Source organism: Epinephelus moara, chromosome 1, assembly GCF_006386435.1.
Source record: "Epinephelus moara isolate mb chromosome 1, YSFRI_EMoa_1.0, whole genome shotgun sequence".
Classification (NCBI taxonomy): domain Eukaryota; kingdom Metazoa; phylum Chordata; class Actinopteri; order Perciformes; family Serranidae; genus Epinephelus; species Epinephelus moara.
Window position 1 is genome coordinate 14795334 of NC_065506.1, and position 24511 is coordinate 14819844.

A 24511-nucleotide genomic window follows, 5' to 3' on the forward strand; every position below is an offset into this window, starting at 1 on the left:
CAACAGTAGCAATGAACGAATACTTACAGAATCAAACACAGAAAATACACAGAAAAAATTGGATTTGTAGTGAGTCACAAATAATTCATTTCAAATAAATCAAACTGTGTTTAGGATATATTCTTTACAACTGAAATCAAGCAGCTCACCTAAACACATTTTTTCACGTAATCCTTGTGGTATCAAGCCATTCTTGAAAATCGGGGTTGTCTGTGCTATGGTGAGGAGAAATTCAACTATGAACTGTCATCTCAATGTAATGGATACACATTTTTGCTGCTCAAAGTATTAAAAAAATAAATCTGAAAAACTCAACAGCAAATCAGTGAAGAGCGGAACCAAAGATGTTGTTTTATATTTCATTTCATGACCCAACCTGGTGCCTATATTGCCCACAATGCAACTTAACCTCCAGCAGTTGGAGATGGGCCTTTCTCACGGCAGGCATTTGGACATGGCATGGTAGTAAAAGCGCATGTGTAGATGATTAAATTGATGATGATTGCATTCTGTTTAGCTGCTTTTATTTCAGGTTTCTGGGGAGCAGTCTAATAGTCTTTTCTGCTAAGTAAGGTACCTAATTGAGTGAAATGACCCAGACATATCTAAGTGGCAGCCATGATGACAGCTGGTCGAATTCTCTGAATGCTAATGAAAGGTGCTTCAGTGCTTCCTTTCGTATCTCTTTCAGCATAGGCTACACTAGACCATCTTTCATCAAAAGAATGGAGATAATGCCGTCCTACAATTCCTTTCAACAGCAACATTTGTTTTATTCACATGTGGTACTGCCATTAGAAGTGCTACTAGGCAATAGAGCGGGAAGAGAAATGTGATCATCTGTGTCATTTAGTGTCATTACCGGACACTAATAAGGTAGAGTCATCTGTGTAAAGCATCATTTTAGATGTCACTGTTGATGGCATAGATTAATATAGTAAAATACAAACAACTATGATCCCAAAATGGAGCCCTGTGGTACCCCACATGCAACCTCCATAACTGTGGACAGGGCCTCACCAATCAATCTCACAACTTTATGGAAGTACAATATTAAGTTTCTTGAGTACACAAAGATGCATTTCCTGGGGCGTCGGTGGCTTAGCAGATAGAGCAGGCGCCCCATATACAAGGCTGTTGCAGCAGCGGCCCGGGTTCGACTCCAGCCTGTGGCCCTTTGCTGCATGTCACTCCCCCTCTCTCTCCCCCCTTCACACTTAACTGTCCTATCAATTAAAGGCTAAATGGCCCAAACAAATATCTTTACAAAAATACAAAAAGATGCATTTCCTTTCATGATTGAAATGCAGCATTGTGTGGTTTGGTTGCTATATTAATATTAAATTGTTGAATTAAAACCGTGTCTTTAACCCATAGCAAACCATACATGTGTAAGGGCTACACCATTTGTCCATTTTGTGTCAAAAGAAACAGTGCTGGTTGCATCACTGAGTCAGAGGACTGAATACATTTTTATCGCCCTTGGAGAAAAAAAACAACTTTTATTTTTTTTTTATTAATGCTGAGCTGACTCACTTGCATAAACAACCTTAAACCACTGTGAAGGTTAAAAGGCTTGATCCTACCTCCACTGCTGGCGACAAAAGAACGAACAGTCATGCCTGCTTTGCACCACATGTGTCATCACCATCAGGAATAGCCTTGGTCTAAAAATGTGAGATACCAAGTGTCACTGTCATTGTGAACATTATGACATACTGTATCTCCAGCAGACCTATAGAGGCTGAAATCAGTGTGGGAGTATTTCTTTTTTCTTTTTTTTCAGTCCCCTCACATTGTGATGCTGAATAAAAGCCAGATGTTGGGCAGTATATGTGTCTGTGGATTCAGGACAGGCAGTGAAGACAAAAAAATCTTACAGTGGGTGCACATTATTCATAAGCCTACAAACATAACCAGATAAGCCATCCCAGGAGAGCAAATGAGCCCAGTTGTCTGATGGTTTGGCAGAGATGAACCACAAAAAGAAATCTCTGACTGCCCTGTGAGGTCAGATACATCCAAAAGAAATTATTCAGATATGGGGAATGAAAATATTTCCATGCAATATTTATACCAAAATATTACAACACAGTGATTTTCTCACTTGAGAATATTTTGAAAGTAATTTCTCAGAGAGGTGAGAGCTGCACTGCTTCATTTTTTTCCTTCACCTTATGGTCACATAGATGTGCAATAACATGAAAACTATAATCTGAGATAATATTGTTCTTGTGCTTTCAAAGGCATAGGGCTCGGCGTGTAGTGTTTTCCATGTGGACCCCAAAAACAATGCATTTAAAGATGAATCCAGCTAATGGGGATCTGAGGAAACTTATTTAAGGGGGGAGAACATGGAGCCTGAGCAACAAGGGGTCAGCTGGAGCCCCCTGCAGCCTCATGGGACTGCTGCTGGCTTCCTATGCTGCAGCATGACGAGCTCTGCCCACGTACTTAAGTTAATCTTTATATAACTCCAGTAGTCGTGGGAAAAATGAAGCTGGGCTTGACTTGATGGCTATTTCGTTTTGCAGCCTGCAGGATTTCTGTGTCACTGCTGTCACTGGCAGCCTCAAACTGCAGACTGGGAACAGGATTGGGAGCATTTACTGGGTCAATATTGGAAAATGTAATGTGTGAGTGTGTTCTGTGTTGGGTGGGTGTGCGGGGGGTTAATATGTTTGAATATGTTCCCTGAAGGCTCCTGGGAGGGAGGATGGTCATGCACATGAAAAGCATTCCAGTGAAGTTCAAGTGAGAATTAAAACTGACTGCGGATCTGCAAGCCGCTCTTCTCCCCTGAGGCCAAGTTTCCAAGCTTGTTTACATGCAAGGATGCTGACCCTCCGACTGCTTCCAGCACTGTGGCCCATGATGAATACAAATGATATGAATGCGGGGAGAACATACTTCTCAGAAGATGTTTCAATGAGCTGTATCGTTAGTCAGTTCAGAGGAATCCCAAACTCTGCTCCCATCATTCGTCTGACACCACCATGAACTTGGGACTGCACAGTCGAAAGTGGCAGGGGGTGACGTCCCCATGGCAACCACCGCACTGGGGCAGGTTGGGACCCTGCTCAAGCCAGGGGGGCAGCTCTTTAATGGGCCGGAGAGAAAAAAAAAATGACTGACAGGGCCAACCAATAAAGCATGAAGTGGAATGTGAGGGTATGAAGCGCCATTGTTCAACAAACATCTCAGGAACGCACACAGAACCTTTTTCATGCTTTCATGCTGCTGTTTGATTCTGCTCTCTGATGAACTAAGCCTGAGCCTAATCACTTATTTCCTCATGTTGACTTGCTGCTTGTTTATTTTAACCTATTGCACCTGGCTTCAATAGATTATAATAACTCAGCAGTGGGTTGCAGTTCATATGAGGAGCTGTAAGTGTGTATCCACCATGAAAGAGCTGACAGTCCTCTATAAATGAGTTGCAAAAATGTGACAAGTTCTCTGCAATACTCAAAGACTGATTAAAAATGCTCGTTTTTTGGACATTAGAAACTGAAAAGTGTTCTATTAACAATTTGCAGTATCTTAAAATGACAGTAAGGAGGGTCTTCTATCCACAGTAAACTCACTTTCTTCTGTATCCTGTTTCAGAGCTGGAGATAAAAAGGACAAGTTAGATTTGAAGTAAAGTATTGTTGCCTGGCAACAGCATTGAAAACCCACTAGTGTCTGGGGGTCTAGGATTTTTTTTTAACTTTCTGTTTGTCCTCATACACACTCAGTAATTGTACCCAGCAGTGAGTATGAGGAGAAGAAAACAGTGAAATATACTTTATCTTTTTTTAGTGCATTGTGGTTAATAGCACGATCACATGATGTGCTGTGAGAGCTGCTCTCTGTTATAAATACATTATATGTGGTTTGATGTTTATAGGAGAAATTCACCTGCAAATTGTGTGCAGGCTTTTGACTGAAACGTTAAGCAAATCAAGTTTAATGATGTTTAAGTGAGGTGCCAGTGAGGAGTGGCTTTCAGTCCAGATGCTGTTTAGTCCAGCTGTTTGTTTTTCTCTCTAAATGGATGCTGTGTCGTCAGGGGATTTGTGGGGAGGAACAGTGCAGATGGACTGACCTTTGACCCTTTGTTCCACTGAATAAATGGTAGATTGCTGGGTGTCTGATATGCTCCCAGTAATATAATCTGGCACTCTGATGCCATCTAGTGACGTGCATGACTTTTCTCACAGCGCTTTGATGCACATTATAACAGTGCTTTGTACACAGGAACAGGATGAACAGCTGTTGAGTTAGTGTGTGTTTATTTTTTACATTAGACCAGGTGTGACTGACACTGAAACTGACATTGTGCAAAGATGTTTATTCCAGAAATTACATTTCTTGGAGAGACAGTCGGTGAGAGCACTTCTCACAGTGCCTTCCACAACTCTAATACAAAAAGCTTTTCCCCTTCACAGTGATGAACGAACGAACATAAAATAAGGCAGCACTGTAGACAGTCACAATATTCATAATGAGAGAAAAAACATACAGAGTGCTTCAGTCCGACTGCGTGGGAGTGACCAGCTGCCTCTGCGAGTCTCCTGTCCATGCAGCTCATTAAACTCACGCATAATGATGTGGAGTAAAGTGGAAGTTGTCAGGGAGGGATCTGACTCAGGCAAAGTTCTTCTTAAGGAAGTTGATGAGTCCGTTGGTGGAGGAGTCGTGGGAGTGGACCTCTGTGGTGTCCTTGAGCTCAGCCTCGATCTTCTTGGCAAGCTGTTTGCCCAGTTCAACTCTAATAATGTGGAGGGGAGGGAGAGTGGACACAAACAGAGGAGAGATGATGTGTTCAGTGATGTGAAGAAGAACATATGAAGGCTTTTTAGAGATGACGTCCAAGCTGAGCAGCAGATTTGAACCAAAACAAGCCATTGATTTTTCAGCAATCCTTACACATGCTTAATATGTTATGTTTATTTTCAGCAACTGCCTGATACACAGTCATCAACTCCTTTACATCCAGTTTCCCATTTTCACTTCTTTAAAGGAATAGTTCACCCAAAAAGCAAAAATACATTTCTCCTATTACCTGCAGTGCTGTTTATTGTCTGGGTTGTTTCGGTGTGCGTGTTGGCAATATTGGCTATAAAGATGTCTGCCTTCTCTTGAATATAATGAATGTAGATGCTACACCTGCCAACCATATCACAGAGCAGGAGGGAGCTCCATGTACTTATGGCGAGAGGCTCGTGCTCGTGACAGTGCAAGATGTAAATGTAAGATCTAAATGGCATCCTTCTCAGCCAAGCTGAAATGTTAGCAACTTATTTTTTTTGGGGGGGGGGGGTTAGGGGTTGGGTTAGGGGTTGGCGCTGTGAGCACCACAAGCCAAGTGCCATCCATCCAGTGCCATTTTATTTGAGAGAAGGTAGACATCTCTACTGCTGATATTTCTAACACTCACAAAAAAACCAACAACAAACATACATGATATACTGTATGTATTTTTCTAGTTGGGGGTAAAGTGTCCCTTTAAAATCATTCGATTGCGCATTTTCTAACAATATCACATATATTCTGTCTGTGTTTGTTCCAACTCTTCATTGAAGCTCTATGATGCTTATACACTGGGTGAAATATTCAAACACAGAATGTTTTCACTCTATCAGAGTCAGGACATATTTTGGTGGCCAGTGGATCATTTAACACACATTTCCCCCCAAAAATAGCCTGACATGTTTAATATTTTTAGAAACTTTGGAAACCATACCAGAATTTTTAAGAGCTCTGTAAGGTTTAACAGATGTTTGCTGAACGGCATGAGTTTGCAATGATGACAGGCCGCTGCAAAATAAGAACTGCCCAATACAATCAGTAGTTTATCAACTGTATGTGTATAATGTGTGTGTATAATAAAAACTGTCTCACCCCCACTGGTCAAAACTGTTGATCTCCCACATGACACCTTGGATAAAGATCTTGTGCTCATACATGGCTGTAAAACAAGAAGAAGAGAGAGATGTAACACATGTAAAAGATGTAATTTCAGAGGTAACACAAGGAGCTGTCCATAATATAATATAATATAATATAATATAATATAATATAATATAATATTAACAACATGTTTTCTATTCAAATACTTTGTAATATTGCACTGTCAGTATGTGTGCATTACTTTAGATTACATGTATTTGTGTGTCTATGAAATGTGTATGTAGCTATGTATAACTAAGTGAGTGTACAGATATCTACAATCATTTAAACATATCATGTGTAGGCATGTGCTGTTTAGTAATTCTGACTTTCATGTGGATTCCTAGGAGGCTAGCCTTGAGCTGAAATAGTTTCAAATAAACAAAATAAACAAACAAAACTACCTGTACAACCAGTAGCAACAACAGTACTGCACCATTTCATTGACAGGCTTCATTTTAGTATTATCAGTGGTTGTAAGTCAGGAGACAATGTTTTGCTCTCACCTATAAGTGCTCCAAGTGTGTATGGGCTCAGTTTCTTGAAGATGATTGAGCTGGTTGGCCTGTTTCCTTGGAATACCTGCATAAAAAATGAGAAACATTTAATTATACAGACCACTTTTTTATAGCTATGCTTATTTATGGTCACTGGGGGGCACTAGAATGATTTCTTTTGTGTAAGTAACATGATATGACTGCCCCTCTCCTCAAATCTAGGTTTCATGTTTTATTGTCATATTACGAGAGCTGTTGAGCAAATGTTCTATATTAAGTCATTTTCTCTTGATTTGATTTCTCTTACTTTGTGTGGCAGGATTTTCTCCAGAGCTTCCCCACTCAGGCCGCTGGCCTCCAGCTCCTTCTTGGCCTCCTCTGTGGTCTTACCCCTCATCAGTGCTTCTGTCTGCGCCAGGAAGTTAGCCACTAGGATCTAAACCCACATCAAACACACACAACCTCAGATACAGTGTAGTACAATGTGTGTTATACAGTGAGTTGTATTCTGTCAATATTCTGACATATTGACTTTCAGACCTGCCATGGACCGGCTACTATGATACATAGTTTTGGTTGCAAAAACATTTTTATGACCTTTCTAGAGTATTATACAATGAATTTCCTCATTATTGTGTTCTTCTTGTATCTGTCTAAGAGTATATATTCAGTTACACTGGTATTTGGTTACAGCCCCGGGGAAGTCTGACCTTTAAGGATGATCTCTCAAAAGTATGTATTCATTAGTTTTTCCAGGTAATTAATACACACACAGATTGCACACCACTGCAGTTGTGGCTTAGATCACGATATTGGGTTCAAAATTCCGAAGCGGTCACAAGAAGATACTTTGCCGTCCGTGACATCATTTAGGGAATGTGAAAAGCTATATCTTGAATTCATATTATGAATAATTTATCTGTCATAAAACTGTAAAATAAAACATTTGCGGCATCTATAGTTCAACTTATACTTGATTACACAAACTTCCCCACAACAAGGAAACAAAAATCATAATTTCAATGGGTATAATCTAAGGTGAGGAACTTCATCATATCAGCATACATACTCTTGACCGCATTACAGGTCTCTATCCATTCAACGCGCTGCTATAGACAACAATTCCTCTAACACAAGTAATACCTTGTGGTGCAGATTGTCTCTGATGGGATGCTGTGACTGAGCTGGGATCAGGAAGTCACAAGGCACCATGCGTGTTCCTGAGTTGGACACAGTTGGACTGCATTAGTGACAAATAACCCATGGACAAATGGCATGAGGCTAACCAACTAGCAATGTTAGCAGTAAAAAGACAGATGGGCAGGATACTTGGTTGGTGAAGTCTGCTCTGACTGGCTGAATCACTCACATTTTGCTGTGACTAAGTGATGATCTCTGGTGTTGTTACCTTGATGGATGAGCTGGTAGAAGGCATGCTGTCCATTGGTTCCTGGCTCCCCCCACACTATTGGCCCAGTGTGGTAGTTTACACGTGCTCCCTGGTTAGTGATGTACTTTCCATTGGACTCCATGTCACCCTAGATAACAAAGACTGGTCAAAATTGTTCTCTTTCTGTGAATTATTAACACAGACAAAGTGTTGCTCTGTCAGTCCGGTGGCAATATCAGTATGCCCACTATCAAAGTCATCTTTTAAATAACTTACATAACAATACAAAATAATACTCAAACTTCTTTTTAACGTTCTAGCAGAAACCTGTGAGGCCTGCGGCATTGTGGGGGCAGACCTGTTGGAAGTAGGCAGTGAAGCGGTGCATGTACTGGTCATAGGGCAGCATGGCGTGGGTCTCAGCATGGAAGAAATTGATGTACCAGATGCCCAGCAAGGCCAGCAGGACAGGAGCGTTCTTATCCAGAGGAGCGGTGCGGAAGTGGTTGTCCTGCAGGAAAGGAAGGGATGCAAATTTACATCCCTGTGTTCTGTATCTTTTCTCCAGGAAGGCTCATATGAATAGTTTCCCTACAGGTGGAGAAATGAAGGTGTTGGAGAAGTACCTACCATCCAGTGAGCTCCTGAAAGAAGCTTTTCATAGTTTTCAAAGCCTGATGGGGAGAGAAGATGTGACAGAAAGGTTTACTGCAGAAACTGTTGATCAAACAGTTGACCTGAGGATGGGCATTACGCTTCCACAATGACACTGTCCCGATATCAGCGATAGCATTTAGCTATCAAGGGGAAACACACTCACAGGGACTCACATGCACTAACATACACGTGTGGCTGGATAACAGCAACAAACACAGAAGCTCAGATAACAACACACACAGAGGGAGCGTGTCTTATTCCCTGCTCAGGGCGCCCTATATACTCCAATATATCTTAACATAGAAAATAGTGGTTTACTGCTACATTAATGTTCTGAACGTCGCACACAGCTCCTTTAAATAGATTGCCATGAAACTTTGTACAGACATTCTGGTTCAGAGGTGACCATCGCTAATGCCTTTGGTGATCCTTGTGCTTCTGCATTAGCATCACCATGAGGCTGACATTTATGGGTTTGTGTTGATTGGCTCGGATGGACTGCCATGAAATTTGGTGCACTCATTTACATCTCTCTCGGGATGAAATGCAGTGACTTTGGTGATCCCTTGTCTTTTCTATCCAGCATCCATTTGGTCCAGTAATTTGATTTACGGCTAAATACCTGCAAATCTAATGGCATTCCCATCACCCTCAGCTGTACTTTGTGTTTAGTGCTAATTAGCAAATGTTAGCATGCTTACACATTACTAAGATGGTTAACATAGCAGACATTATGACTGGTAAACATTAGCATTTTTGTGAGCATGTTAGAATTCAGATGTTAGCATGTGGCTCAAGAGAAACCTCACATAGCTTCTAGCATGACTGTGGATGCTCATTATGTCACTATAGCATCTTTGAAATTAGAGGGATGATGTGTGCATTATTGCTGCCAGCCTGCCACTGAGGGTTTTTTTCTTGATAATACAAGTGAGAGGCACCAAAGTCAGGAAATTTTGAAGGTAAACAACACAAATTTGAAGAAAAAATGTTTTCACTGTACATACCAATGTGCAGGGCAATGGACATTCCAATTGCAGACCACAAGGAGAAACGACCACCAACCCACTGAAAGAAAAAGATATATCCATGCCTTATACAAAAGTCCTTTGCAAAATGTGTATTTTTAATGATAAATTAATGCTTTGCACAAAACAGACGTCGCTGGTAACTGCAAGGCAGTCATTAATGTAATTACTCATGAGCTACCTGTGCAATATTGTGCAACCTGTGCACTGATGAAAAAATGTATGTCTTTAATAAGCATTGATATGAGCAGCACAGTTCACTCAGCCTTTTATCATTTAGCCTGTGATCTTTTATATAAAGTCCTGTCCCACCCGTAAAGTTTTTTCTCTCCCTTAGGGACAGATATACTGTATACTCTGTACATGTAATGAGTGTAAAACCCTGGCAAACATCTTCTATGACATAAAGGCCATATTAAAGCTGTTACCCTTTAAATACCAACAATGTAACTAAATGTAGCTACCTGACCTTTGATGCAACCCAGCCTTTACAGTAACCTCTGCAGAGAGAAGGTCGCTACCAATAATAACTGAGTTTGAAGAGAGAAGCTTCTGATTACCCAGCAGCTGCTGGCCAGTGCGCCTATCCCACCTACTTCACAGGTCAAAAGCCCAGCTTATTTATAGCTGCTGCCTACGGCCCCCTTCGCAGTCTGTGGATGAAGACAGGACCTGCTGTACACTGCCTGCTTTATGGCTTAAAAAGAGCACTCACATCCCAGAACTCAAACATGTTCTCTGTGTCGATGCCGAAGTCCTTCACTTTGGGCTGAGGGGGAGAAAAGGAAGAACAGTTAGGATCAGATATCTAGACACAGAGAGAAGGTGTAACCTGTAAAATGGTGTTATTGTGACTTACTCCATTTGTGGAAAGGGCCACAAAGTGCTTGGCAACAGCAGCTTTCTGTTGAAACATAAAGTGGATATGATTGTAGGATATCAGTTGGCCAGCTAACAAAATACTGCTGTCCGTCTGAGGTCTGTCTGCATACTCACATCTTTGGCATGTTCAAGGAACCATTCTTTGGCTGACTCAGCGTTGGTTATGGTCTCTTGAGTGGTGAATGTCTATAAATGGAGAATTAGATAAACAAAATACATAGATAAGTATTCATATATAATGCATCTAAACATATGGTATAGATCTGCCAGCAAAAGATAAACTAGAGGGTCTCAGGAAAAAATAACACATCAACAGACGCAAGAAAAATTAAGAATATCATTTTCTGTACTTTAACATATTTAATTATTACTAAATATACAATAAAATCAACTTCTCAGAATGGATGTGGAGTATTTCGGAATAATTGTAACTTTTAGCTGTTGCTGTTTCTAAAATGAGCAACTCATGGTGTGCAGCACAACCAGACTTATCTGCCAGAGTGGAAACTTAAAGGTCCAGTGTGAAGGATTTAGGGCCATCTATTGGCAGCAATGGTATGTAATATTCATAACAATGTTTTCATTATTTCATCATCACCTGAATATAAGAATCATTGTGTTTTTGGTACCTTAGAATTAGCTGTTTATATCTACATACAGAGGGAGGCCTCTCCCATGGAGTTGGCCATGTTGTTCTTTAGTAGCCCAGAACAGACAGAGCAAACACTGGCTCTAGACAGTAGTAGTAGTAGTTCTCCATACACGAGAAAAGTTTCAGTTTTGCAACCTCACCCCTAGATGCCACTAAATCCCACACCGGACCTTTAAATCACAACTGGTCGATGAAATATTTTGCAGAGGCTATCATGTAAACATGAATATGAATTAGAAGGCTTTTTTCCCTTCTGATATGAGTCAGCTCTGTGTAAACCAGCTACCTTGGATGCAATGATGAAGAGGGTTGTCTCAGCATTCAGATGTGCCAGGGTTTTGGCGATGTGTGTTCCATCAATATTGGACACAAACCACACACGTGGTCCACCCTTGGAGTAAGGTTTCAGAGCCTCAGTCACCATCAGGGGGCCCTGCAAGTCAAATTGATTCAAGTTCATACTCCGATAAGACTGTGGCTGTACGGGGCAGATTACAGGAGTGTATGTGTGTGACCTTTAAAGTATGGAGCAGTAAAAGCCGTCAATCATGGGATGTCTGGTTGACATTTTGCAACAAAACACATGCAAATCTTTCCAGCAATTGCACTCACAAGGTCGGATCCTCCAATGCCGACATTGACAACATCTGTGATGGCCTTTCCTGAGTAGCCCTTCCATTCACCGCTGCGAACTTTCTGCAACAGACAAACACAGTCATCCTAAGCATTAACTAGATTTCTCTACATCAAACAGTCATGAGCAGGATTGCTGAACTCACACTGTGAAATGTGTCAAGTCTGTTGCAAAAAAGCTTTGTGATTTTGCATCTCCTTATTGGTACATTTCACTCACATGACAGAAGCCCTTCATCTTCTCCAGAACCTTGTTGACATCTGGCATCACATCCTTGCCGTCAACCATGATGGGAGTGTTGGAACGATTCCTCAGAGCCACATGGAGCACAGCGCGGCCCTTTGTATGCACAGCACCAGGAAACAAAACGCTCAGTATTGTGGCTGCTTATACTGTTAGTAATAAAGGAGTTAGAGACTATTGAGCTGTTGCAATCACTGTATTCAATGTTCATTTTCAAATAAGCCCAAAACTTATGTGCAGGAGTTGTTGTATCACACAGTGTAAATGCTACATCAGTGGCTGTTTCACCCCACCAGGATAAATGTCAAGAGGTAGCTCTGCCATAAGCCAAGTTACAGCTGACATGTGATCAACAATGTGCACCTCAGTGAAGTTGATCCTCTCTCCAGTGAACATCTTCTCTCTGACAGCTTCAATGCCTCTGGACTTGGCCTGAAAAAGACAGTAAATGTTGGTTCATTACTGGGGGGAGCCATACTGATGTAAACCAACGTAATATAAGGAGCTGAAAAGTCCCTATAGGACGGGTTGGAGGGGTAGTGTATAGGTCCAACAAACCATGGGCTTTCGCTTGGGAGCCTGGTGTTAGCTTCCGGTATGAATGTCAAGCCAAACCATGATGTTTTTATTTCTAAACCTAACAGCATGCTTTTGTTGCCTGAACCTAGCCGTGTGCTTTTGGTGACATCCCGGCCACGGTAGCAGTGTCCTGGAATGTCAACAGCAGACGCAGAAGAATACTTACTGCTTTATATATAGATGTCAAAGGCCACTGACAAAGTAGCGATATATGAGGACTTGGGGTGAGAAGGTGTTGGATAAACACCATGTGCATATATTATTATCTGAATGACACAAAGTTGAAATTATTTTTAAAAACTTAAAAGATCTGGGGGTTTTGAAAAAAATATCCGTAGCTGGGGCCTCAGAAGCCATCCTGCACTCCACCTCTGTTTATTATAGAAGCAGACTAATATTCAAAATGTATGGGATGGCACAATGTGGCTATGATTCAAATTGATGACCAATCATTCCAATCAATTCATATGACATGTGTGCATAAAAAGGCTTTTGTCTCAGGAAGCCTGTATCAGCTAAATGATCCCCGACTTGTAGCTTGCTGCAACCACTGATTGGATTTGCACCTTACAGCTGCCTATACCGTATCAGGCCCTGATCCAGTTGTATCATTAGGAAGCTATTGAGCATAGTTTTAGCATTAAAAAAGAGTCAGATAACTAAGACGGAAACTAATTTACCAGATCAACCAACATCCTCATGACTTCATCAGTGATGAGATTCTTGGAGTAATCCAGAAGAATGTCTCCATCCTCAGTTTTCAAGTTTAGGCTGTCCAAACACAGAAACACAACAGTGACTGGAACAGCAAAAACTGTGACTGAAAACAAATACAACACTCAAAACCAAACAGTGTGGCTCTGTGGTCGAGTGGTGCTTTGACAGCCAGCTTTCAGTATTATGTAATGAAGCTGCACAGTTGTGTTGCAGGAATGCATCAGAGCACTATCATGTGAACTTGACTGCCAACACATTATAGAATGTCATAGTCACACTAATAAAACAGCTTTATTACTTACATACAAAATCTCTACATTCTGATCACAGGAACGTAGGATGTAGGATGTTCGATAGGATGCATACCTGAGTTTGTTGAATCTCTCCTTGTCAGTCTCAAACATATGCCTCAAGTTGAGGTTCAGGGCATGGGCTGTGTACCAGTCCTGCAGCTTGTGGAAGTTGGGGTCCTGTGTGAGTCCCATGATGTCCAGAGGGGCTTGCTGTGCTCCGCTGTGCTCAACTGGCCTGGCTGAGTGGGACCGAACAGGTCAGAGGGAAGGCTTTTTGAAGGGCGTCTAGACCAGATCCACGCATGCCCCTCCTACAAGAGACACTCTATATTCAGGGCTGTACGTGCCACACCTCCACACTCTCTTGCAGAGTTACAGTGCATGTGTAGGGGAGTGTCACCAGTACAGCAGCTCAGTGGCATGAATTTCATTTGACAGTACAGACAGTATTGCAGTTCATTCTATTGCACTCATTGTAAAATCATTCTGAAATGCATGCATTAGCTGTCTACATTAAATATAGCCATTGCACAGCAGATTATCACTCACATTACAGACAGCAGTGTATCAAAGTTGCCAAATACTGTGTGACATATGGATACATTTGTCCAAAAGTCATGATGTCAACACCAAGACAAGAAGCAGAGCTGTGCAACTGTATTCATTGACTTGTCCAAAGCTTTTGATACTGTTGACCATCTTATGATGGCCTTATTATCTTATGATCACCTGATACAGAGGTTGACTAGTATTGGTATATCAGATCAGGCAGCGGACTGGTTTGTGAATTACCTCTCAGAAAGGTCTCAGTGTGTTCAGTTTGATTGCCTCACTTCTAACTGGCTCAAAACTTGTAATGGTGTACCCCAGGGTTCTGTGTTAGGTCCCCTGTTATCTTCGATTTATATTAAAAGTCTGTGTGGTATATTGTACTGGCTCATTCATCACAAAGGCTGTGTCTTCAGTGTTATCCAGATTCAGCTTTCACAACTGAAGCTGGTTTTAAATGCTGATAAAATTAAGGTAATGCATTTCTCAAATGCTAGGGAGAAGCCTGTGAACACTCCTGATGTTATTACTGTTCAGGAGAATAAATTTTATGTAAACCTCAGGTTGAAAATCTTCCTTAAAGGGTGAGGCTGAAGTTAAGGTTTTATTTCAGAAACAAGTCCTTCTTCTCCTTTAAGGCCAGAAAAAGATTGGTTGCTGCTACGTTTTTACCAGTTCTGGATAATAGTGATTTGTTGTACATGAATGCATCTGCACATTGTTTGCACATGTTAGATACTGCATATCATAGTGCTCTGAGATTTTTTTTTTTTTTTTTTTTTTTTACGAATTATAAAGCCTGTACAATTTATTCCAGGGCTAGTTGGCCATTTTGACCTCTCATAGGCTCAGTCACTGGTATCTGGTAATTTATAAAGCCATACTGGGTAAACTCCCTTCATACATGTGTATTTTGACTGAACTGAGATCTGACTGTAGCTATAGTCTGAGATCTCAAGACTTAGTTTTGTTGTCTGTTCCTAGTGGACAGACTAAAAAAAAAAAAAAAGATTCCATTCAGATACCCTTTTTACAGTAAGCACATAGCCTACTGGCACATTTATAGTTATTTATTTATATAGTTACATATCTGTAATTTAAGGAACAGAAGATTGACATCCTTCCTCTTTTTTTTATCTTCAAACTTGTGCTTTTTCCTCATTTATTTAAAAATCCATGTGTTCTTATTTAATGTGTTTGTATGGACCCAAGTTCCTATGTTGTATATAATTCTACTGCACTATGTAATGTCTGTTATGATTTTGTACTTTATATTGTATCACCATGGAGACCATGGCACATTTTTAGCAAAGAACAAGCCACAGTAACATTAAATTCTCACTTCTGTCACATACCACTCAAAACTCTCAACTGTTTTTTTTCTTGCATTTACCTAAAGAGTTCGAGCCTTTAACCTGTTGTCTTTGGTTCAGAAAAAAGTGGTGTTTAGTAATTTGGGTTTGCGTTTCATCATAACCTATAGAAAGTTAATCAGCATTCATACCATAACCTCTTTTTTTCCCCCAATGACTATTATCAACAACCAGTTAGAGTCTATCACAGTGATCTGGTCAAACACACAAAAAGGAAGAAGAACAATATAGATTAGATTTTTTATGTATGATGCTTTAATACCATATGGACGCCAGTGAAAACAAATAGGCCTACTGTTGTATCCAGCAGTAATTTGTGAACCTCAACGCCTCCAAGTGACCTTTTTGAAAAGTACAGGATGCAGGATGTAATGTTCCTTATCAAACACTAGAGGGAGAGAAAAGCTTAGTCTCTAGCAATTTATTCTCCTTTTAGGACAGAGTGATAAATTTAAACGACAAGAACAGCAGCAAATTGTTTAATTGATTTGACCATTGATGGACATCACAAAGACATTATCAGGATGGATAATTAAAAATATATTCGTATTTAGACATATGTTGCTAACGTTGGCAGCTGGTCAACATGGGAGGATTTGCAATGAGTGCAATAGTGTAATTCACTTACATTTCAACATCACCTGTTTCCAAATCACCAGTGTGACAAGCAAGATCCAGTAGATACTGTCTGATGACATTATTGAAACATGAAAAGTAGTAGACTTCTAATGACTCATAATTATATTTGGTGACCCACTTTCCTTTGAGTCTTTGTGATTTTTGGAGAGAAGCTTTTGTTCCTGGGGGAAAACTGTGAATAATTCTCACAGCACTTCATAGTGTTTAGATTTGTGTGTGGTGAGGGTGTTATAACCATTTTAATTTCTGGAATGGCTTTTTGATTTCAAAATAAATGTGAAGTGGAAGCATTTAACAAACGCAATTTCCTTAGAAAACATACATTTTGATTGGTTAGGGTGAACGTGATGACTTAATACCACAAAATGTCTTTATAACACTAAACATTTGGATTGGTGCATCGTTCTGTTACTTGTTAGTTGAAAAAAAAACAGTATTTTGATAAAGACTTAAAATATGTACAGACTGTTTTACCTATGCATTGTATAGTTTTACTTTATCATTCTTCCTGCCACTTCGCTTTACTGCTTCTACACCAAAGTACACCAAAAATGAAATAAAAATACAAAGTTTAATATACTCATGGTTCCACTTCCACTTAAATAAGCATGTTGTTCTGCTTTTGTTAATCCTAAACAAATCTTTTTATGGTATATTAGGTCATATTTTGTCGACTCTTAAATAAAATTAAAGGTACATACACCTTAAATCTTGTTTTTCCTGCCTGTAGGCCTTAATTTGGTAATTATATAAAACAAGATGGAAAATGATATTTGGATAGATACAACATAAATTAAAAATAAAAATCCAAACATAAAACCAGGTTTAAAACCCCACCAGATTTGTTCCGGTGGATTTATTCAAACGTATTGGTAATGCTGCACATATTTATCTGTAATGGTTTTATTGTGAAGGTTTGACCGGAAGTGTTCGTTTTCATTGATGTGGTCTTAACGGTGGTCACACAGACAGGGGATTCGCTGTCAAGAGGGTGGATGCCTAGAGCTGGTAAGCGATGTGGTGATTAACTTAACATGTACTAACATTTTCCTTGTGTTTTACCGAAGGTGTTTGGTTTCCTCTTGGTTACGGTGGTGCTGGCTGTTGGCATGTACTGGAGTACCACTGGGCCGCTTACAATTGCTGGTGCTTTCCACCAGCGCTTACAATCGTGTCGCAGAGAGCTAGCTGGGTAGCTAGCGTTAGCTCGCTTAGCTATGTAGCTAGCCTGCTTCGAACCGATGAAACACTGCTGCGTCCATTATCGGACATGCCTCACTCTAGCGTGCATATTTCTATTTTTTCACCATAATTGAAATCGTTGACCCCCATAAACGTTGGACAGATATTTTGAGAGAGGGCTGCAAATGTATGTGACATTTTTGTGCGACTATACAGTCATATTTTGGTATACAAACCCAGTTTGATGTCTGCTGGTGTAGCGCATCCGCCTAGGCTAGCGAAGGAGGAGCGATTGGCGGTATCGTGTATTTCTGTTTTCATTGCCACTGGTTTGTCTGGGGGCGATGCTTCAGATTTGATTCACGTCTTGACAACGGGTAGCCATAGCGATGACGGTAAGATAGACGAGTAAGTTAATGAGCTTTAGCGTCAGCAGCGACCTGGTTTGACTGCATGTCCGATAACGGACCTGGGCGTTCTTGTTTGCAAGTTATGTGCTGCAGTCGGTAATCGCCCTCCGCACAACACGTAATGTAGGTTAACATCAGACGGAGGGACGACAAAGCCGTGATTTGCAGCTCGTGTGACAATGTAACTTATGTCTGTGGCCGTCGTTAGACTGACAGTATTCATAGGCTTCAGGGAACGTGCACTAGCTTGCTAGCTAACAAGCGAGTGTCTGGTTCTGTATAGCCAGTGGGCGAGTGTCAAAGTCGGGACTGCAGCGGACCCGGGGTACCGGGTATCTACCCTGTGTGTTCGCTGTGGCGTTTTCGTGTCACCCGCTTTTCTAACGTTTGGTGTGTTGATGCACTGATGCCGCGGAAGCCTTTCCGGCGACTCCGCATTTAGGGCGTTAAAAGGCCGTATTAATAGCTGCGACATAGTGTTCCCATGACTTGGGCCATGTCATCCCGGAGAGTTTCGATGAAACCGGCTAACTGCGCTTGCGGGGATTCTGTTACACCTTCCTGCTAAATAGTGACCTGGGTTTAAAATAATCCCTCAGCAAGTACAAAACCAACCAAGTCGTTAGTTCTCTGTCTCTGTGGAATGCAATGTTAGGTAACTAACACTGTTTCACTGTTGCATTAGTATCTAATCACCGAGCGTAGCCGTGCTGTGCTTGATACCGTGTAAAGAGCAGCATTAACCACCACAGTGGTGTTGTAATCTTATCAATGCATTTCTCGTAAAAAAATAAAATAAAAAAAGTGCAGCAATTGTGTTTCAAAGCTTGTGTCATCCAACAGAATATCTAGGAACTAGTTCTTCAATTGTATAGACTTATTGTGGAGATTATGTGAACACAAGAGCTCTGACAAAACCACAGGGATGTTGGTAGCAGGCTTTATATAGTCTCTGAAGTACAGAAGAGATATCTGGAATTGCATTAATATGTAACGTTAACCCCACTTAGGCATTTACAGTCTAGCAAAGGATCTGTGTATTGGCATCATGTGGAAAGAGTTTCCTGTTTTGGTCATTGGAGTGTAGAAATTAAAGTAGAAGTAACCAGTTGCCCAAATAATTTGATCATAGAACAAGGATTGAATATTATTATTATTATTGTTGTTGTTATTATCTAGGGCTGCAAGGGTTGTCAGAAGATGCCAGTCTGCTTGCTGGTGTAATCTGAAAGTCAGCCTCTATTGTCATTATAGGAAAATGCCTGTTATGAATAGAATTGGGAAACCAAATGTTGCCAGTGATTGCGTTTGCCTTAATACGCAATTGGATTCTAATATGGTGGAAGAGATGGACTTGTTTTTATAGCCTTTTAAAGCAAATGTTGAGAAATATGATTGCAAAAAGTCATGACATTTTAAACTCTGAATGATATAGAAAGTTGTTTGTGTGGTTTTCAGTCATAAGATCGTACGGATGTTGATGATGTTGAATGTGGGCCCAGTGCAGTTTGTTTGACATTAAAAATTCTAATAAAGTGTAATTTCAGAAGGCGTTCATGTTAAGGTCATTTCCTCCCTTTTGTTGAATTTCACAGGCTCATACAGCTCTCATTGAAACAACCCTGAACCTACATGTTGACATCTGCCACAGCTGTGTCACTATAGAAATACGTGCTTTGCTCTGCAAAATTCCTGTCTGTGTTTAAACTTTTCAATAGCTTATTCAACTGTGTGCCTGAATGGCCATCACAGTTAGTGGACTAGTACTAACGCTCCAGTTGTTTTCTTTCCCTTTTTTTGTTGTCAGTATTTGTCAACATGTGACATGACTAGGAGTGACACTTTTCCTTAGTCTAACATTGAATCCGGATGCATGTGTGAGGAAGTCGGCATACAGTCACAAGATTACTGTTTGCGCTTGCCGCGGGTGGAGTACAGGCCTGGCTTGTGGTTTATTGGCACTGTCTCCACGGACTTGAATGATATTTCCTTCAACATAGGAGCTTTCTAGTAATTCTCTTGCTGTATAGCTTTAAATTATACAGCTGAGTGTTACAGAGGAGTCTCTGCTGGGGGAAGGGGTGAGTTAACCCAGGACATGGTCTTATTAGGACTTGGGAATTCAAACATTTGTGTATTGATTTTTACTCTCTTCTCTCAGATTGTACCAGATAAATTAATTGAGTTTTTGTTCTTTTTAAAGTATATGTCTTTGGTCCCTGGCTATTTTATCTCAAACGTTTGAGATTTTCACCACGCTGCCTTCCTCCAGATGAAATAGAAGGAACAACAGGTGGCACAAGAAGGAAGCTAAATGTTACTTTTGGTTTGAAGCTTCCTCATGGCACCATCTTACAGAAATATTCTCAGTTATTTGTGGCGTAGTTATGCTAACATTAGTGTAAGTCAGGGATATTTCAACATGTTCATGCTTTGGTACAAACTTTTATGGCAGTGCTTAAACATATCAAGAGTGGTGGTAACTGAAACAAGTGTTTTTTATGGCACTGATGTTTTTTTTGCTAAAAGATTTTTGCACTGTGACATTTTAGAACTCACTGGCTTTGAGCCTCTTAAGTCTATGTTATGTGACAACAGTGATAGTACTGTATACTGATGTTGATAGCCCACAAAAGGTATTGTCTATTACAGTACAGTAATTATAAAAAACAAACATATTATTGCCGTAAAATTAATTATGAAAATGTAAAGAAGACTAAGTGAAGAAGCATATCAAATAAAAGCAGCACTGTAGGAGTTTGTTGTACAAAATGGACATCAAACTAGACACCATCCTGCCAGTGGTAATATTTTCTGGAAAGTCCAGATACTGTCCATCAGAAATTACAATAATAATGTTCTGTGAAAGTTATGCCATGTTCTTCACCTCTGGCCTACGAGTTAGAAGCAAAGGGTGGTTTGGACGCAGTTCCATCATCGTGTTAGATAATATCCACCTACAACAAGTTTAGCCGGCCCATGCATTAGGGAAATGCAGGCTTGTTTGAGTTTGTATTGTGTGACAGGATTTTCATGTGGATGCACAATACTAACAGCACTATTTGCACTGGTGTGTGCAGGGGGTGGGGGTCTGCTTCTTCTTTAACAGAGGATGTTTCAGCTCCACATCTAGTCCACTGCTGTTTCATCTGCTGCTTGGTTTAGCACAGTTTATTGTTTACACTTGGGCCAAATAAGCTATTTTCTTGGCAGAATTGAAGAAGATGCCAATCCTCATCCAGAGGAGAGCAGCTAGCGGACTTACAGATAAGGGGACAGGGCTTGCAGCATGGGAAATCTCACCCTGGTCTCCTGGGAAACCAGTTTAGACTTAGTTTGCGGTCAGCTATTTGCCCCTCATTCAAATGTTCCCAGTGAGATGCATGAATGCTCATGCACTAGAGATGATCAAATAAAACAAGAACCAAAGCTCTCGTGTAATGTGATACGTATCTTTATTAATCCCTGCAGGAAATATTATGCTTGTGCTTTTCCACGAGGAGGTCGGAAGTCAGGGTCAGCTACCAGGCAGCAAATAGTGGAGCTGATAGAGATTTGATATGTTGTTCAAGGGCACTTCAGCAGTGGCTTGAACCAGGGTCCACTGTCTAAAAATGATGGTTCCTTGCTCCACCACTCTGCTATATCCTGTTGTTATCATACCACATTCACACATACGCTGTGTAGTTACTTTTTTCCTCCTCTGTGCAGAGGGTGGTTGGTTTCTGTGACTTATAATTACCTGGAAGTTTTTGCACTTTATTTGGCTTGAATTTTCCGTTGTTAAAATACAGAAACAGTTTTACTGTTTGTGTGACTAAGACTGAATTTCTGACTTATATGGGACCTCCATATCCTGTCTCATTGTGCCTAAAGTGGAAGAATAAATTCTTACCCTCGTCCTGGCTAAAAATACAGCACCCTGGTGGCTGGCATGCAGCACAACCTGTAACCTCAGTATATAGTCTGCCCAATATAGGCTGAGGGAAGCATTTTCATCCCCACAGGTTGCCACCAGCCTTTCATGAATGGAACTGACGTCAGGGCCTTTCATCACAGCTCTCACTTGTTGAAACCCACTGGCTGGGCACACTAAACACACTCTATTGTGCTGTTCTGCAGAAGATATCTGAGCTAATTCTGCTGGCTATCAGTCAAACACTGAGAGGCATTCATATTTTGTGCAAAGGCTTGATCAGATCAAATCAGATGGGACTTATTAATTGCTTAATTTATCTATTTAAAAGTCCATTATCTTGAGTCCCCTGGTGACACTTAAATTAATTAGTAAATGAATAGTTTTTTCCTCAGGGTGTCAGAATTTATTATTATTTGATTAAGGCAAAGGCAAATATTGAAATGTGTGTTTGCGTAATGGACACAGACCTGTGGGGCCCTCATGTATGTCCTCTGTTAGACTGGCAAGTCTGCTATTTTTATTGGAGCCATAAGCTACTTACAATGTCTGTTATGACAGTACAGGTTAACCTAATATCATCCAGCCCATTCACCAACTCTATCAGCCCCTTGACTAGTATGAGTCTTAGGTTTTGTCCTAACTTTCTCAACAGTAGTTTGCTCTAACAGTAGGAAAAGTTTCACTACTGCTTTAGAAAGTGTAGAATCAGCCAAAAAACACAATTGGCTATGATTTCACAAAAAAAGTGTATATGCACAGCTTTCTAAGATAACTGAGTATCAGGGTAGATGTATTTTTAGTTCCAAACCCTCAGAACAAAAATGGGACCAAAACAGGATTAGTTGTGGGAACAAAACCAAACATTACCCTCAAACCACTGAAACCTGCAGCTGCCTACAAAATAATTCCAGGAGAAACACTATATTGATGGCAGAAAATCTATTCCTGCAGTTAATATTAAATCATAGCCAAGGCCTTTATTTTTCTCTTCCTCTCACAAAGTCATGCAGCTGCATGTGCAAGAGTGTGTGTTTTTTCTGTGTGCTGGTATGAGGAGACCAGGGCCTGCCACAATACTCTCCTTGTGTTCTGTGGGCAAGAGGAGCCTGGCTCAGCTCCTGTCACACAGTTGCTCACGGCACTTGTCCTGTCATTTGGACTGACCTCTGCGACCTGTCTGCTGATTCTCAGACTTGACTGTAGCTTATCTGCTCCGTGGAATGTCTTCAGTGACGCTCTCCTATCAAATGAACAGTCCTCTTTCCCAAAACTCAGTTCTTTGCTATCTATCTATCTATCTATCTATCTATCTATCTATCTATCTATCTATCTATCTATCTATCTCTATCTATCTGTACACACATATGTAGATATGTTAATTTGCTACACAGTGACATGATGTTTTGCAGTGTACTGACGATTTTACTGACCTGCTTTTTTGTGCTCGTTTGAACCCACATTAAGAGGGTTCTCGGGAAATACATTCCTTTGCTTCATTGGCAACAGATGTAGGGGAGAACATTTTTTTCTTTGAGCTGAACCTTTTGGAGTGTCTAAAAACAGTGCGGTGTGGACCGTAGGGCAGCTGTTTTGCCCATGGAGGCTGAAATAGACTTCATGAGAGAGCTAATGTCGGGCCTGTGGCTGGAGCGTCAGAGGGCCCTTGTTTGCCTCACAGTGGCAGATGGATAAGGAGCTGTCAGCATGGGTAACAGCTGTCCCATCCACAGCTATTAAACTACCTAGCCGTGATGTGACAGTCGCACAAATATGGCCGCTGATCCAAAAGTAACTGCTATTGGTGTAATGAGTAGCAGTATCCCGAAGGTTACAGAAGTGAGCTTGTGACCAGAGGGTTTATTTAGTCAAATCTGTTGGGAAATCTGTGTTTTGGGGAAAGTGGTAAAACGAAAGGCAAATGCTTCTCAACAACTGGTGTGAAGGTGCCTTTGAGCATTGGCACTTGTATGCTCGAGTGGAGCTGCTCAGTGGCCAGTAGTCGAAGGGTGCAGATGCACTGGGCACCATCCCAGGTATAAATACGTGTCCCATAATAAAAGCAAGGTAGATTGTTGCAGAAAATGAATGAAGAATGAACACTCACAGCAAAATACCAGTGAGATAACAAATAAAACAGTGAAATAACAAAAAGCATTTTGGAGCTTGTTGCTAGAATGCTGCCACCGTAAAAATGTCCCGTAGTTGTTGATAGCTGCAGTTGTTTCCTGAGAGGTTTGCACAGACAGGTAAATCATACTTGTGCTGTGATTTACTACATACCCCTACCCAGTGGCATACTTGTTTTGACGTTTTTGTTGCTGGCGACAAGGAGCTTGCTCCAGGAAACCTTAACCCCCTTCCTGTTGAAGCTGAGCAGCTGACATGTACAGAGAGTGGGGAAGTAGAGCTAACATTAGCCCCAAGCAGCCCCTGCTGGAGGAAGGACATTAAAGTGGGCTGGCACAACTCCAGTGCATCCGGAGGGACTCTCCTATCACATGTGTTTGTTTGGGTGCAACTCTAATACAGTGTGCCCTGCAACAGGAGGCTGGCAGCCAATAGAGCTACCCCGAGAAGCCAGCAGGCCTCATTAATATTGATGCCATGTCTGCCCCTCTTGGGATAACCTCTGCTTACGAAGCTTTATAGCCAGGAAGGAAATGTAGACCACTAACACTCTCTAATAACGTTACATAGATAAATTATATCCGCCTGAAACAACTATGTAACAAAGCAAATAGCCCACAATTTTGTTTTCCCCCAAAAAATCTGGCTTTATTGTTCAGGCCGAATGAACTGTGACTCACTGCACTTAATCAGTTCCTACTTTTGTTATTCACTCTGAGGAGTGTGGAGTCATAAACTGCATCAAACCAAGATGAGGTTTTCACTCTCAGAAAAGTCAGAATCCACAGAACTAGCTGAAGCCA

General features: G+C 40.9%; 2 protein-coding genes across 5 annotated transcripts in view; one reads left to right on the plus strand and one right to left on the minus strand.

Moving 5' to 3' along the window:
- Positions 1 to 4269: 4269 nt before the first annotated feature.
- Positions 4270 to 13758, minus strand: gpib (glucose-6-phosphate isomerase b). 2 transcript variants are annotated; one of them, XM_050044279.1, is made up of 18 exons: positions 13583 to 13758; positions 13180 to 13270; positions 12284 to 12352; positions 11897 to 12016; positions 11656 to 11739; positions 11330 to 11476; positions 10506 to 10577; positions 10369 to 10413; positions 10225 to 10278; positions 9489 to 9549; positions 8455 to 8498; positions 8183 to 8335; positions 7843 to 7972; positions 7578 to 7654; positions 6742 to 6870; positions 6444 to 6519; positions 5890 to 5956; positions 4270 to 4756 (listed from the first exon to the last, which is right to left on the minus strand). In XM_050044279.1, the coding sequence occupies exons 1-18, from the start codon at positions 13699 to 13701 to the stop codon at positions 4633 to 4635; spliced, it is 1662 nt and encodes a 553-aa protein (XP_049900236.1). In that variant the 5' UTR covers positions 13702 to 13758; the 3' UTR covers positions 4270 to 4632. The 2 variants fall into 2 exon arrangements, with proteins under 2 accessions (XP_049900236.1, XP_049900245.1); XM_050044288.1 differs by lacking the exon at positions 13180 to 13270 and having other exon boundaries at positions 13583 to 13688.
- Positions 13759 to 17019: 3261 nt separating this feature from the next.
- The window catches only part of LOC126390084 (granule associated Rac and RHOG effector protein 1-like), a 37001-nt gene continuing 29509 nt past the window's right edge, over positions 17020 to 24511 (plus strand). Inside the window, exon 1 of one of the 3 annotated variants that reach the window (XM_050044213.1) lies at positions 17020 to 17078. The gene's annotated coding sequence lies outside the window, so the exon portion shown is untranslated. The other 2 variants (XM_050044220.1, XM_050044204.1) reach the window with 2 other exon arrangements.

Bases quoted from the DNA above. Each gene is read 5' to 3' on its own strand.
- gpib (XM_050044279.1), bottom strand. From the start codon at position 13,701: ATGGGACTCACACAGGACCCCAACTTCCACAAGCTGCAGGACTGGTAC. The intron at 12,353-13,179 runs GTAAATTAGTTT...TGTCTTTTTCAG, and splicing joins TGAGGATGTTGGTTGATCTG to GCCAAGTCCAGAGGCATTGA. The intron at 11,477-11,655 runs GTGAGTGCAATT...TTTGACTTGCAG, and splicing joins GCATTGGAGGATCCGACCTT to GGCCCCCTGATGGTGACTGA.